At 42.7% G+C, this 16,585-nt stretch overlaps 1 protein-coding gene across 1 annotated transcript; it reads left to right on the top strand.

Moving 5' to 3' along the window:
- Positions 1–109: 109 nt before the first annotated feature.
- On the top strand, positions 110–15,032 carry LOC121933995 (sortilin-related receptor-like). Its single transcript, XM_042473974.1, has 11 exons — positions 110–265; positions 2,549–2,640; positions 3,690–3,936; positions 5,244–5,382; positions 6,062–6,235; positions 6,811–6,924; positions 7,681–7,803; positions 7,986–8,144; positions 13,730–13,857; positions 14,134–14,268; positions 14,964–15,032. Exons 3-11 carry the CDS (start codon positions 3,694–3,696, stop codon positions 15,030–15,032), a joined length of 1,284 nt encoding a protein of 427 aa, XP_042329908.1. The 5' UTR covers positions 110–265; positions 2,549–2,640; positions 3,690–3,693.
- The last annotated feature ends 1,553 nt before the right edge of the window (positions 15,033–16,585 follow it).

Below are 16,585 nucleotides of genomic sequence, written 5' to 3'. Positions count from 1 at the left end.
TGAAGTTTGTTGTGGATTTTTGGCCAGAGTATTCCCAAAGTCTCACACAGATAGCTCTACAGAGATGCTCAAGGAGTAACCTTCTGCACTCATAGAACTGAAACTACTTTGGATCCTTTGTCTTTATTTTCAGCGTTTGTGTCTAAATGGAAGTTCTGGGCAGGAGATTATCGTCAGCACTGGCCTGGAAACAGTTGAAGCATTGGCCTTTGAATCTGTCAGTCAGCTGCTTTACTGGGTGAATGCTGGCATTCCAAAAATTGAGGTGAGCTTCTCTCTACAATTTGAACACACTCTTTGTTGTACCCAAGTAATGCCAGTGCTCAGAGCTGCACCCTTGGCAGCTTTTGACTAGGAGCTGGGAGGCTGAGGCCAGGACCCAGAACTTGGGAGTCAAACTGGGTAACAAATTAAGAACCAGCAAAGACTGTTGCTAGTTGCTCAGACAAAGTCCCATCTGGAATGAAAAGCCTTTATTGACTACAGCTTGGAAAAGTGTATACTACAACTTCCAGGATTCCCTGGCCAGCATGGCCACTGAAAGTTGGAGTACAAACTAAAAGAAAGTAACATTTCAAGCTCTCTTGTAAAGCTTTCTGGTAAAGAGAACAAAGGACTAGCTTGAACAGGTGAAGCAATTTCAGTACTTGTGAATCCCTACTGCAGTGGTGACCTCTGATATTGCCTTCTGTCTGGCAGCTTCTGTTGCACACTCCCTTGGCTCCTGTGCCATTGAGGACAGCGCAAGATAGGAGCGGGGGAAACAGAGGCAGCCCTCTAAGTTGCACTTAGCATGGGAGCTTTGAAAAAAGAAAGATTCAGAAAGCATCATCTAATCCACCTGAGTGTACAGGTGTCATTGCCTTCACTTTTGCTGGCCTCAGTCTCAGTCAGTGGCCAGAGAAGTCCAAGCTGGTGGCACACTGAATGGTGCCCCAGGGACGTAGCTAGGATTTTAGGAAGGGGGGGGGGGGCCCGACTAAGTGCCCCCATTATAATGGGGGCTTGGGTGCGGCGGCGCAGCCGCACACACCATTCTTTTTTAGGGGGGGGGGGGGGGGCCCCGCCCCCCCGCCCCCCCCCCCCCCCGGCTACATCCCTGGGTGCCCTGTATGCAAAGGAATCTTATAGCACCTTTGAGACTAACAGAAAGAAAGAGTTTGGCAGCATGAACTTTTGTAGACTTGAGCCTACTTTCTCAGAGGCACATTTTGGAATGGAGAATCCAGAGACAGATTTATATAAGTTATTTCTGTGTGAGAATATCAATTCAAATTCAAAACCTTGTGCGGTGAGGTGGCAAGTACAATTGTATGGTCAATGGGGGACAAAGGCAGCCAGAAAGGCAGTCCTTCACATGCATATTTGAAACTCAAAACTGTCTGAGGTATTTAGAACTGGAAGCATTTAGATACTGGAATACATCTTAGGTTGAACTAGCAAGGCAGTTAAGCACCCTGCTTCAAAATGTGTCCAAATGGATTTTGTCATCAATTTGGAAAGCATAATTCATTTATGTGTGGAGCAGAAACAATCCTAAAAATGTATTAGACCTTGTGGAAGACAATCAGCCCTGACACATTTGCAGACTGTTTCATGATAACTGGTCTGCGTCAAAGTGGACCACTACTTCTTTTTTTAACAAACCTCCATTTGCTCCAATAATGTGTGGTGTGTGGGTGTCTGGCAAAATGAATAAGTGAACAGATTTGTCAGGAATTACCTGCAGGAAGCAATTGGCTAAGCTTCACAGAGTATGCTTGGGCTTTGTTTTGCTTCATATGAAGCAATGGAATGAATGGCTCTATATTACAGCAAAGTAAAAAGACTTTGTGTAAAGCCTAAATACCCTAAAAGCAGCAGATCCTGTCTGATCTTGGATGCTAAGCAGGGTCAGCCCTATTTAGTGCTCGGATGGGAGACTGCCAATGAATACCAGGTGGTGTAGGCTGTATTTCAGAGAGGTCACCATAAGTGAACAAGCAGTTTGAAGGCACTTTGTAGGTTGAAAGAATCTGTTTCTTGATCAGATTTTTCAAAAGGTTCATCAGATTGGGACTGTAAGGGAGAAGCAGAAAATAAGTAACTCCAAACCTGCTGTTAGCTGTCTGGGTGAATAACCATACATTGGCCAGAGTTTCTGGTTCCTTTTTAGCAATACCTACATCATCAACAACAAAAATATCCACTAAATCAGTACAGGCATTTTGTGGCCCTCCAGGCATTGCTAGATTGCATCTCCCATATTCCCTCCACCTATGGTCTGGGTCTGATAGTATATACAGTCCAACAGTGCCTGAAGGGTTGCCATCTGAGAGGGAGAATAGGGAAAGAGGAAACATTGACTGTGAGCTGCAGATATAGTGAAGGCCAGAGTTCAGAAGATGATTTGATTCTTGGACTGATGGACCAAATCTTTGGCTATAAACTTTTTGGCCAGACTGTAGTGGGACTGTTTTGCTGGCAAGATTTTGAACTTAGCAATGTTCTTGCTGCTGGAAAAAGCAACCAGTACATTAGTAAATTTCCACTCTGTTGTTTCTACCAGGTTGCCAACCCAGATGGAGACCTGAGACTTACAATTTTGAATTCCTCTGTGCTCGAACGGCCACGAGCCTTGACACTAGTACCTAAAGAAGGGTAAGTAGGATGCTGGAAAAATACCAGCTGCCATGTCTGTAAGATTTAAAACATAGGTGTTACGGTGGCCGGCCTCATAGAGCAACAAGAGTGAAATTCAGGTACAGAATAGACAGTACATTTTTTCCTCCCCTATTCCTATGGAGAAGCCTCAAAATGCATTTGCTTGTAAACAAAACGAAAACAACAGACCTTGTTTCTTGCTCGAAAGGCAGTGTGATTTTGGGAGGAAGAGTAGATCATATTTGTCCATATTGCAGCTTCAGCACACTGGTGGCTTATTTTTCACCAGCCAGTTTGTCAGGAAACTAATTCCAGTAGAGCTCTTTTTTTTAGTTAGGAACACTAGAATGTCACAAAAGTATATGAACCTTTGGGTTTCAAGGCCTCTTCCACCAGGTTAGATGTTACAATCAATCAATCAATCAATCAATCTTACAGTGTGGGAGGAAGAAGCAAAAAGTCCAAAAAATCTGGTTAGGTGTCATGTCATCATGTTAGATTGACTCCCAAAATGGGAATTACAGACCAGCTGAACAAGAAAACTACAGTCAGCCCTCCATATCCATGGTTTTTTTTTAATCCATGGATCCAAGCATGCATGGATTGAAAATATTAAAAATCTATACATAAATTCCCCAAACCAAATATTGAGTTGCTATTTTATGTAAGGGACACCATTTTACTATGTCATTGTATTTAATGGGACTTGAGCATCCACAGATTTTGGTATCCATGGGGGTCCTGGAACCAAACTCCAGAAAATACAAAGGGACCACTATATTCCAGCATAAATTTGCTCATAAAATCTGCCTGACCCATATTTTATGGGTGTAGGCTAATAAGATTTGTGACCTCTGTCAGTGTCTATGTGTGAGTGTGTCTGTAGTCCCAAGAAGCCCATTGAATACTGCTAGGCCACCATAAACTCTCTAACTGCATTCTAGTTGGTGTAGCAATGTTGCTTTGTGGCTTAGCTCATGGTTTCGCTAATGATAAAAGTAGCTGATGAATTAGATTACTTTTGTTCATGGGTCTTGCATTCTCAGGCTGATGTTTTGGACAGACTGGGGAGATTCCAAGCCTGGGATTTACCGGAGCGAAATGGATGGCTCTTCTCCTGCTTGCATCGTCTCCGAGGGCGTGAGGTGGCCTAACGGCATTTCTGTGGATGATCACTGGATCTACTGGACGGAAGCTTACATGGACAGAATTGAGCGCATTGACTTCAATGGCATGCAGAGATCGGTGATCCTGGATAGCCTCCCCCATCCCTATGCCATTGCTGTTTTTAAGGTACTTGGGTAACTTACTGTGTGCCTTCAAGTCATTTCCCACCTATTGGACTCTGTCACAGGGTTTTCCTGGGAAGATTTGTTCTGAGGGTTTTTTAAAAATTGGTTCCTCATCCTGGTTTGGATGAACCTACATTGTCTCTGACTGTGTAACGTATTTGGGAGTCTTAAAGCTGCTGTGGAAATCAGGGCAAACAAATACATCCAGTGCAGAAGGAACGTAATGTTTTGTGGATCTTTCATAAAGGCTCTATTCTAGTCTCCATTTCCCCTTTGGCTGCTAGCATCTAAATCCAGGTTACAGAGTTGCTCCTAGCAACCTGAGAAGAAAATTATGTCCTCCGGTACAGGATGTCCTTGCAAAGCAAATGAAATTTTTTAACCAGGAAAAGACACTTGGTTTTCACTTCTGGGAATTTTAAATACTTTTTATTTAACTCAATTTTTAAAATGAATTAATTTGGGGGGTGGGGGTGGAGTAGAGCTTGTTTATGTTAAAAGCATCATAGTCCTGAAGTTCGGGTGAGAGGAGAAGGTGCACAGTCTCATTTTTGTGACCCACTAGTGCTCCCTAAGTCCCCAGTTCCCTCAATTGATTTAATTTGGATGGGTTGAAAATCAGTAAAACCTTTCCAAATGTACTTGTTACGAAGAAAATTGGCTGAAAATAACCTGTCGCACACACTGGAAATTACTTATGATAATTTTCTGGTTGCACTTTGAGACAACTTTTGGCCAAGTTTGCATTAATACACTTTACTCTGTGCATGTGTGGAATTGGCCCTGATCCTGACTGCTTGAGCCTTTATAGTTGGTTACTAAACCAAGCTTCACATTATGCATGAATATAACCCCTGCACATGAAGCTTGTGAGCCATATGATAAACATTAAATATAATTATTAAAATCTCATATTTAAAGTACAACTGTTTTGCAGATTTCAGTGTTTGGGGGAGGTTGTGTGTATGTGTATCATTTAAAAACGAACATCTCTCCTAACAAGTTCGTTCTGGATCCCGGAAGGATACAGTTAATGGCTGTTTATATAGAGATCTTAACAAAACATACCTTTAAAGTTTGTTCATGTGTTTGCAGTTCACGTTTCTTGTGGGGAGACAGAAACTGCATCGTGTTGCTAATTCAATGACAAATTCAGTCCAATAACAAACAAAACACTGTTTTGTTAAACAGTGATAAATAATATATTTCTTTATATAGATCACTATAGATAAATTTGAAGTTTGGCTGCACATGCATTGTCCCATCAATTGTTACTGTTTTAAAATTAAAGCATTTGCTTTATTGCAGAATGAAATCTATTGGAATGATTGGTCCGAGCTGAGCATTTTCAGAGCCTCAAAACACAGCGGGTCCAGAATGGAGACACTGGTTGACCATCTCAATGGTGTGATGGATATGAAGATCTTTTACCGTGGAAAGACTGCAGGTATTGCTGGATCATTGACAAACATTTCTTTTGAGTGCTTTTTGCCCTATATTTCAGTATCTCTCTTGCATGTTAAGGCTGTTTTTCTTGTGTGCCTTCAAGACTTTCCCAACTTATACTGATGTTATAGTGAACCTATCACAGGGTTTTCTTGGTAAGATTTGATGTGTGTGTGTGTGTGTGTGTGTGTGTGTTGCCTCTGCCTTTCTCTGAGGATGAGAGAGTGTCACTTGCCTAAGGTCATCCAGTTGCTTTTTATGTCTGAGTGGGGACGAGTGCTCAAACCACTACATCACACTGTTGATGTTAAGGTAGAGAAATAGAAATGTGGTGCACACAAGTTGGACTTCATTCTACATTTCGAATTTAAAAATCACTCCCATTTTGGATGCACGCGCCCATTTTGGGATGGGAAGGGGAAGTTGGAAAGAGGTAAAATTCACTAATAGCCATAATTTGTGAAAATTACCAAAAGTTGCAGGTCGTAGGCAATCGAATTGAGGAGGCAGATTTACAAAAAGATCTGAGCTTTCACATTTTAGCTGAATGAGATCTGCTAGAAACAGAATCTCTTGGATTGTAGATGAAAGCATGAATAAATAGCTGGCCTGGAAGGAAGGCCTCTTGAACTGTGACATTTACAAGGTGCTCTTCCTCCTTATCCTCTCTCTCTGGATAGGGCAGAATGCCTGCGTTGCCAAGCCATGCAGCCTTCTTTGCCTGCCGAGATCTAACAACAGCCGGAGTTGCAAGTGCCCCGAGGGAGTCTCCAGCCATGTTCTCCCATCAGGAGAGGTGAGGTGCGATTGCCCACGGGGATATCGCTTGACGAACAGCACCTGCGTCAAAGAAGGTAAGAAACACACCTTTGCATTCTGCTGGGGCTTGAAGGGAATATTGCAGAATATAGACCTTGGAAAAGTTACTGCTTTGAACTACATGACTCTCTTGTTAATGCTCCAGATTCTGTGTCTCCCAGAGTCCTGCAGAAGATATGGCCATGGCCTTTCTGACTGGAGGATTCTGGGAACTGTAATACAAAATAGTAACTTTTTGCAAGCTCTGTATGGGTTGAGTCTCCTTTATCAGGGATTCCATAATCAGAAATACTCCAAAAACCAAAACTTTTTTCATGGGTGGCTGACACAGTCTGTCCTTGCTGTGCTTGACTTCTACTTCTCAATTCCCCTGTCGGCTTGGCTGGAGGATTCTGGGGGGGTGTTGTCCAAAAGTAACTTCCCAAAGATCTCCCTCAGGCCTCCAGTGCGGAGCCAATGATGTTCACTCAATGCTTGGGAGTGGGATTTATTTATTTATTACAATAATTATTGCATTGTTCGTTGGGCTCCTGACCATAGCCTTTCTTTTCATTTATATTTTAAAAAATCTTACCTCCTTACCTCTCCACTCCCTGATGCTGTGTCTTAGAAAACACCTGCCTCGCCAGTCAGTACAGATGCTCCAATGGGAATTGCATCAACAGCATTTGGCAGTGTGACAATGACAACGACTGTGGGGACATGAGCGATGAGAAGAACTGCCGTAAGTTACCTGCTTTTAAAATGGATCCTTTTAATTTAGTGAAATGGCTTTGCATGGCACGGATGTTCCCATTTTATTCCAGTTAGCATCTTTTATTTGTGTCTCAAAATCATCCTCACAAGCTCCCTTTTCTCCATCAGTTCTCAGTATCGGTATCAGCCATTCATATATTTTTGACACTTTAAGTCATCATTTTCAATATTACATACATATTCTTAGTGGTTTTTTAACCACTGTGGGTTAGCATCCATTCAGGAATCAGATACTCGCCCAGCCCAGTAGTTAGGACCAGTGCTTGGTAAAGTTACCTTTTTGAACTGGAATTCCCATAATAGCTTCTGTATCATGCTAGCTAGAGGTTTCTGGGAGCTCTTTTCCTACAGTACTGCTGATCTAGTTGTCATTTAAGCCCAACAGATAGCAGTTCTGCAGTCAATGGCTGTGTATTTTTTAAATTTATTTTTGCAAACCATCTTTGCCAATTGAACTTCTGTAAATGCAGATTAATTATATTAATGAATGCAGTCTTCTGTCCCAGAATTGGGTCTCCCCTAAGATTGAGGAGTAAGTCATTGCTCCTGATTGCATGCTCGGTGCCTCATTTTGACAGCACATTTTTTTGAGGATAGCCAAATGAAAATCCTCCTATTGCTCCACTGGACAGTGCAGTCTGTGGGCTCATTTTAATGAAGTTGTTGGCATACCAGGATAAATTATTTATTGCTTCAGGATCTCTTTTTCTTTCCCTTCTAACAGCAACAACTATGTGTGATCCTGACACCCAGTTCCGCTGTCATGAGTCAGGGACCTGTGTCCCATTGTCCTACAAGTGTGACCTGGAAGATGACTGTGGGGACAACAGTGATGAGAGCCACTGCGGTAAGTGTGGCAATGCCCCAAACTTTGATGTCTCATGACACATGTCAAAGGTTCTGCATAAGTACTGCAGGGAGAGAAGAGAAAATAAAGAGCAACCTGTTGTAAGTCTGTTTTTTTTTTTTTGCATTTGAATTTCGTATATAGTTCCCTGGATCTCTTATTATTTGGCCTCTTATTTGCAGAAACCCATCAGTGCCGAAATGATGAGTTCAGCTGCAACTCGGGGATGTGCATTCGTCTTTCATGGAAGTGTGATGGTGATAATGACTGCAGGGATTGGTCAGATGAAGCCAACTGTACAGGTGAGCTTTTTTTAAAAGGAAAAGAAAGAAAGGGGATCAGTAAGCTCTTGCCACTGTGGTGGAATGGCTTGAATGTTGGACTAAGATTGCGGGAAGCCAGGGTTGGGATCGCAGCTCAGACATGGAAGCCCATTGCATGAGCTTGGGCAAATCATTCTTAGAAGAAGGCAATGGGCAAGCAATCCTCTGAATAAATCTTGCCAACAAAACCCTAGGCTACGGTTGCTAAAAGTAGGAGTTGACTTGAAAGCACACAACAGCAACAACAGCAGAATTTATGATGGCTATTTGTCTTACGTTGTGAACATGTCTACCTTGTTTAGCATAGATTTTAGCTATTTTTAAAAGGAAACTGTAGTGTGTGGGACACTTCACCTTTGTGCAGGCACACGACTGATTATTCCATCATTCCAAAGTTTACATCATCATCATCATCATCATCATCATCATCATCATCATCATCACTACTGCTGTTGTTATTTTGCATAGAAGAAATGCCAAATAGAAGAAACAAAGAGCTAAATAGAATACTTAGGTTCTGGCAAGTTTTCACCAAATAAATTTCAACTTACTGACTTGTTGTGAAGACACACCCAACAGTGTGTTCATTCCAGTTGTCGGACTAAGATTGTGAGAAGCACTTAAAGCAGCAAAGAGTAAATAAAATAAAAATAAAAGAGCAAAAACAATATTCTAATTCCTTCCTTCCTTCTTCCTTCCTCTGCCTGTCTTATCTGTCTGTCTCTTCTAAATACTTCTGTATCTCTCTCCCATACTCTTCCTGTAGATGCTTAAGTACACATTCCTCTCTGTCTTCCTTCTGAACTGAAGGGGATTTGTTGTTGTTTTGGTGTTTAGGCACTACTTCTCTGGATGAGGGGTGTACAACTGCCCTTTTGTGTCGACTTGGGCCCCAGCAAATGCATGCTGTGGCCCCAGTCTCCCTTTCCATGGCGCAAAAAGGAGCTGCAAGTGGCTCCTTTTCTGCCCTGAAAGGGCACCATAGATGCCAACATGTGGCTTTTCAGCGCTGCATCTGTGACACAACAGCAGAGGAACATCCTGATCACACATCGTGTTGTGTGGCCGCGGCATCCCCTGGCCTGGGAACGCAGTCAGGGTGTGCGCCATATGGACACCATGTCTCACTCTGCCCCCAGGCCAGCCTTATAGATTGGTCTATACAGCCCTTGAGTCTCCAGGGCAGAGTGCAATGCCACGAAACAATATATTTCCTTAAGCACAAAAGAAACTGAAACTTCAAGCAGAGGCAGAGTAACTGATATTACAACATGTGCATTATCCTTGGGGGACTCCCTTTAAATTCTCAAGGGGAGAACTCATTTGCAGTGACACAGTGTCTTTTTCTCCTATAACATTGTCTCTCTGTCTGTGAGTGCACACCAGTGATGAACAGTAGCAACAAATTGTTGATAGCCTGGCGACTATTTTTACATTTCTGCCATACCATGACATTGGGGGTTGTGAAGCCTATAATGGCCTTTGCAACACAAAACAAACAAAATGGTGGAGAGTATGTGGTTAAATTCGGTGAGATGGCCTACTGGGAAGAGATCCAAGGGTTTAAGAAGAAGAAAAATCTCAGCCATTTTTTCGTCTTAAAAAGAAAAAGTCTTTTGAGAAATTTCTCTCTTAGGCCTTACAGACTGCCAAATAAAGTGCTTCAGGTATCTTTGGAGGTATGCTATTTAAATGAGCATGGGTCCTAAGAGTCCGGAGGTCGCGCCAAAGCCACACACTCCATTCCTAAGCACTGGAGTGCAGCTTTGGTGCAGCTTCCGGATTCTTAGGATGCATGATCCTTTTAACACGCATACCTCCAAAAGACCCGAAGGCCTTATTTTGGCAGTCTGTAACAGGCCTTAGTTGATTTGAAATGAAGATGTTTAGAACTGAACTTGAACCTCTTTGCATGGGACAAAGTTGTTCTAGCCCCTTCCTATGAAGCAGTTTGTTATGCTGCTTTTTTTTGGCTTCCTTGGTACATTTGCATTTTAAGGTCCCTGGCAGCTTTCGGACAGAGCAGTTTGTATTCTGGCAGCGTTGGATGCGCTGCGGTGGTTTCTCTCTCCCGTGAGTTTTCGAGAGGAGATGATATAAGACAGGAACCTTCACCGGAAAGCCTCTGAAAAGTTTCTTTTTTGTTGTTAATAAAATAAAATCAAAATTATTTTGTTAAGCCCCAGCTTGAAATGATCAGAGTATAACATTATTTAGAACAGTCCATCTGGCAGCTCTGCGGCTGAATTATGCCTCTTATCGAAAATATTGCATTTCACGTGCATACTTAATAGAAATTATGGCCAGACGAATATAGGTACTCCGAATACCAGGAAGCACGGCACTCACTTGTTGGCAGTAAGCAGCGTGCAATTCAATTAAGTTGAACATGGCTTGGCTTCCTGCTAAACAGGGTTCTGGATCAATTATTTGAAATAATAATAACACTAATAAAAAAAGATGCCTCAAAATGAGAAAGACCTGACCTGGTTTGACAATCAAGGCAAGTGTGCCTTTTGTAGCTGGGGCAAGTAAACTCTTGGTCCACCTCTTTTGAACTCCCCCATAACAATACAAAATCCTTGAAGTATTCTAACTCTTACTCTGTTTCATCTTTACAAGGAAAACAAATTATTCCCAGCCTTTTATCTAAACCATGGACCTAATTTGCTGCTAATTGTTGTTGTTGTTGTTGTTGTGTGCTTTCAAGGTTGTTTCTGACTTATATCCTAAGGCTTAAACACCTAAAGATGCCAAATTCCTATTGGAACTAAATAGGGTTAGCTGTGGTTAGTATTTGAGGGAGGCCACCAACAAATACCATATACTGTAAGCTATATTTTAGTGGAAGGAACTGGCAAAACCACCTCAGAGTACAGTGGACTCCCTTGATATGGCTAAGATTTGGTTCCAAGACCTCTCCGTGGATACCAAAATTCATGGATGCTCAAGTCCCATAAATACAGTGGGTGTAGTAAATGGTACCTTTATATAAAATGGCAAAACATGTTTTATTTTGGAATTATATTTTTTGATATTTTCAACCTGTGAGTGGTTGAATCTGTGGATACAGAAGTCCGACTGTATTCCTTGTTTAAAAAATCCCTGTAGTACATGGGGTCACCATAAATAAGTACTCATCCACTCAGAAGCCACTAGAATGTTTCATATCCAAGTCAAATACTCAAAACTACATCATCCTGGCTCATTTCCCTATCCTGCTTTAACATTTGTGGTTGGATTACCCTATTGGAATTTAAAGGCTTTGTTGTTGACCTGGGAATCCTTGCCTCACCCCATCCGGCCTATGCTCCCACTGAAGCACATTTCCTCCCAGCAACTCTCCTTTCTTGATCTTCATGCGCTGTCCTACTGCTTCCTCTCTTTCCTTCCCCGGCCCTCTTCCATGTGTCCTTTAGTCCCCTTTTCTCTCTCTCTTTTTCTGTTGCTTGCTTTTAGCAGTTTCCCACCTGTGAAGCCTCCATTTCCGTGTCACAATGGGCACTGCCTTCCTCAGAGATGGGCATGTGATGGAGACGCTGACTGCCAAGATGGATCTGAAGATCCCCACCACTGTGGTATGGAGACAAAGGGGGGAATGTCTCTCTAATGCTGCTTCTGTTGAAAAATAATCTGGTTTGACACCACTTTAGCTGCCATGGCTCCATGCTTGGATTCTGGGAAATGTAATTGTTGTTGTACCAGAGCCTCCTAATAATAATAATAAATAATAAATGTAAGGTTCTCTCTAAACTTCAGTAAGAGCATACACTCAAAGGACCGTATTACTGTCTTGATAAGAATATAAAGTCAGTTGGATGGGAAGAAAGGCACAGGATAACAAGGCAGTCTCTGCCACATCAACAGAGCTGGAGATCAGATTGAGGTGCACATTAGACCTTTCAAAAAGTTAGTTGGCACTGAATTGCAAATCAAAAATCCAAGCATCCAGCTGTGTAATACTTCTCAAACTTGCACCCCCAGCTCAGTGAGACTATTCACATATGTGCAGGCAGGGCTGAAAATTGCATTCACTCACAAGATGGCTTCTTTATTTTTTTATATTTATTTCTCTGTTTTGATAACTTGAATGGCAGAGACAAAATGCAATGGCTTCCAGTGCCCAAACGGAACTTGCACCCTTCCAGCAAACGGTGTAATGGCGCCCCGACTGCTCTGATGGCTCTGATGAACAGCATGGTGATATAGCTGGGGATGTTGCACTGCTGATATGTGTGTGTGTGTGTGTGTGAGAGAGAGAGAGAGAGAGAGAGAGAGATGGAGATATCCGACAGAGCTGCTTTTCCAGATCTCCCACTGGGTGTTGATATCTCATCTACATCAGTGCTACTCAAAGTGAAGGTCTTCACTTTGAGTATGAACCATCAGGTGCCAGTCCACAGAGATTATTCAGGGATGGGGAGAAGAAACCATTGTAGCCCCTATGCCCAATATGGTACCAGTCTCTGGAAGAAAATTGCTGATCCACCACATCAGGGTACACAATTATAGCTTTAATTCCACTTTAATTACTGTGGCAACATCCTGGGAATCCTGGGATTTACAGTTCAGGGAGGACTATTTGAGTTCTCAGCCAGAAGCTCTAGTGCCACCCAAACTGTAATGTGAAAGGCCCCAGATATCTTGAGAAGTGCTGCATCTTCATTTATTAAAGAATAAATAATTAATAAATGATTTTTTATTTAAAAAAATCTTGAACAATAATGCAAGTCAATAAGAAGAGAGGTAAAATCAGAGTGTGATATTTAAAACCAGACTGTGATGATTAGGTGCACCAAAGAAAGTGTGGGGCCTCTTCTTTGAAACATTTTTTCCTCTCTTTTTCCTTTCTCTGGTCCGCAGAACCCTCTGTCACGCTACATGGATTTTGTGTAAGAACCGACAACAGTGTTTGCTGCGCTCCATGGTGTGCGATGGCACTGTGCACTGTCGAGATGGCTCGATGAAGACCCTGCCTACGCCGGGTGCTGTAGCATAGTTGCTGAAATGGCAATGTTAAACTATGATTCCTGGATTGGGGCAGGGCAGGGGCAATGGGGGAGCAGTCAGCCATAACAGCACATCTTTCCATCTGTTACCGACTTGTTTACCCCTTTATGCTTTTTCTATCTTCATATACCACCTCAATAAACCGAATTAGGTATTCTGTGTGAGGTCTGACCTGTGGTCGCTGATGGCTCCTGTAGCAATGAGTCATGAATCTGCTGTGAGTATAGTCTCTACAGTTGGCCTCTGTATCCACAGGTGTTTTTTTTTAGCCACTGATTCAAGCTCCACGGCTTGAAATTTTTCTGAAACAATAAATTAAGCAAAACTAATTTTGCTTTTATATAAGGGTCACCATTTTACTATCCATTGTATTTAATGGGATTGAACATCCATGGATTTGGTTGTCCATGGGTGTTCTGGAACCAAACTGCAGCGGATACTGCGGGCTCACTGTATTTTATAGGAGCTGTCCAATGCTGTAATAAGGATGGGGGCCATCCCTTTGGATAGCTCCTGAACTTGGATTATGTGTTGTTGTTTGTTTTAAAAAACAATCCCCCAACCACCCCCAAAAATCTCCTCTTTCCTTACAGCCCAAGACCCTGATTCCACCACACTTGTGACCAGTTTACCTTTCAATGTCAGAACGGCGTGGCACCGCTTGGTGTGGAAATGCGTGGCATGGATGACTGTGGGGACTAATCAGATGAAGCAAACTGTGGTGAGTATCAAGATCTTTTGTACTGGTTCAGTTGGGATGGGTTCCAGGAGACCTGAGTTTGAATCCCTACTCTGTATGGAACCCCTCTGGATGACCTTAGGAAAGTCCACACTCTTTCAGCATCAGAGGAAGGCAAGGAGAACTCCCTCTGAACGATATGCTTGAAAAATGCCTCAGCATTGCTATGAGTCAGAAGAGACTTGAAGGCAAAAGACCTGAAGAACAGCAAGAAGTTTTCAGAGGTGAGTCCTAACTGTATTCTCTTGCTTTGGCCAGAAAACCCTACTGAAGCTCAAACTGCTCTCGATACTACCAGTTCCAGTGCGACAATGGACACTGCATCCCCAACAGTGTGAAATGCGAGTGAAGAGAATGACTGTGGTGACTGGTCTGATGAGAAGGTGTGTGGAGGTAAGAGTCGAGAACGTAGGACTCCTTTCCCAAACAGTTGGGTGCTTTGGAACTTAGCAGGAGAGAGAGTATAGAAAACCTTTACTGCATCTCTCCACTGTTGTCTTACTGTACCTTGATAACAGAGTGATGGAGCTACTCTGGACAGGCTGGTGGACAGGGGTGGTTAAAGGACCCTCAGAGGAACTTTGAAGGTTGCATATCTTCTGTCATGTTCCCCAACATTGAATTTTTTATTCCCCAAATGCCCAAGGTGCATGTCCAAAAATGGCCCCTTATGATTCTATGGGTTTTTTGGGGGGGGGGAGAAAGAAAAGTTTTGGAAACTTTTGATTAAAAAACTGAGCAGGTGCACACTCTTCCTTGCCTAAGTTTGCTCTACTGGTCTAAAGTTTGATGGAAGTAGTAGAGCAAATCCACTGTATTGAGCTGTAGAGACACCACTTGCATCATGAAAACAACTGGGCATGTGGAAGGGAACAGTGTTTATGGTGTATGCTGGGTCAGCTCTGTGTTGCATTAGATGTAACATGCACCCATGTTGAGGACACACAAAAAGAAAAATGTGTTGCCCCCCTTCACTCCCTTTCTTCTCGAATCTTGCTGGATGTTGGAGTGGATGATTCCATAGTTGAGTCCAGCAGGGCTCTTCTGACGTTCTTAGTGCATCTCAGTCTTGTGGCCTTTATTTTCAGGTTCAGCCATGTACCTGTTACCACACCAGCCCCTGCCACATGTTCACCAAACCACTTCCGTTGCAATAGTGGCACTTGCCATGAACAGCTGGGTTTGTGACGGATCCGGGATTGTGCTGAGGCTCTGTGAGGATGCTTGTCCCACCCTGGTAAGTCTCCCTGTTAATGATTGCTTTTATTATATTTACAGAGCACCATGTATCCATTTTCATCCAGAGGATTTACAGTTGTATTAGGCAGTGGCAGCTGGTAGCTTCTATGTCAGTGGGAGGTAGTGATGATCTCTAGACTTTAGTCCAAACTTTAAAGGAGACATCCATGATGCTAAACCTTTTTTCGGGATAGGGTCATAAGTATCAGACTAAAACCCAGGATCGATGGATTTGGACATGGAAGGCACCGGCCACCCCTGACAATCAGATACCCCATACATCTGGGGGATTTGAAGTAGATTAGAAAAGAATTTGAACAATTGCTGCTAAAGAATTTCACCCACAGACTGCCACTGTTGAGTGCAGTCTTTTCCAGCAGGCTTATCCAGATGATCTTTAAATTGTGGATTTAAAATGATGATTTTAAATGTGGATTGTTTATATATGTCCACATCTTATCTGTCCTTTTAAACTAGTGTGTTTTAACTGAGTCTTTTTAACTGAAGATGTTTGTCTGTTAATTGTTAATGTACCCTTGATCCAGGGGAGAGCCAGATAAGAAATAATAATAATGATTATAACAAAAACAACGATGATGATGATGATGATGACGATGATGATGATGATGACAGAGGCAGATACTCAATTGGAGAGCCAGGCCAGAATTTCTCTCCTGTGCCTCTTAACTCTAAAGCAGATTTACAGGAGAGAGGATAGGACTTGGCTTGTGTTTTGGTTGCTGCGAGTTTCCTCATCCCTTAACCATGTGGGATGCCATCTGGTGGTCTTGGGAGCAAGCAAACATAACTCCTGATCTGCCTAAAAAGCAAAGTGTGCACGCATAACCATGAAGACAACAGCATCCAGTTGTGAATTCATATGGATACCATAAAAATGCTCCTTTATTCTTGCCCCCACATTGGTGCAACATCAACCTCGGCCAGCTCTCCAGGACGGTGTAGTCGGTTTGGTTTGAGTGCCAGCCTATGAAGAAATGCATCCCAAACTGGAAGCGCTGCGAGGCTTGAAAGACTGTCCGGTGGCATGGATGAGCTCACACTGCCGTGAGTCCTTGTTAGGATTGTGGCGGGCACTGGTGTAGGATATCCACTACTATGGTGTTGTGATGTTACAGCTTTGTAAAAAAATAAATGTTGCCGTGTATATTAGAGAAATTAAGGTAGGTATGGTTAAGAATGCAGTGTATGCTTCATGTTATTAAGGAAAGAATGGATGCTAAAAGGCGGAGGTGGAGACCCAGCTAGTCACGAGCAAGGAGGGATTAGAGTTAGTCAAGGGGAAATACAAGTCTATCCAAGTTAAAAATTGAGTAGAGAGCGAGAGAAGGGATTTAGTTGTTACTCAGGACAGTTCAGCTAGGATTTTGAGGAGATGGGAGCCAGCATTGCTTAGTGGTTTAAATGTTGGGCTATGTTTCAGGAGACCAGGGTTCAATTCCTCACTTGGTCA

The sequence above is a fragment of the Sceloporus undulatus genome, chromosome 6 (assembly GCF_019175285.1).
Source record: "Sceloporus undulatus isolate JIND9_A2432 ecotype Alabama chromosome 6, SceUnd_v1.1, whole genome shotgun sequence".
NCBI classification, from domain to species: Eukaryota; Metazoa; Chordata; class Lepidosauria; order Squamata; family Phrynosomatidae; genus Sceloporus; species Sceloporus undulatus.
The sequence above is the reverse complement of the archived record's forward strand: the minus strand, read 5'-3'. Positions and strand labels throughout refer to the sequence as shown.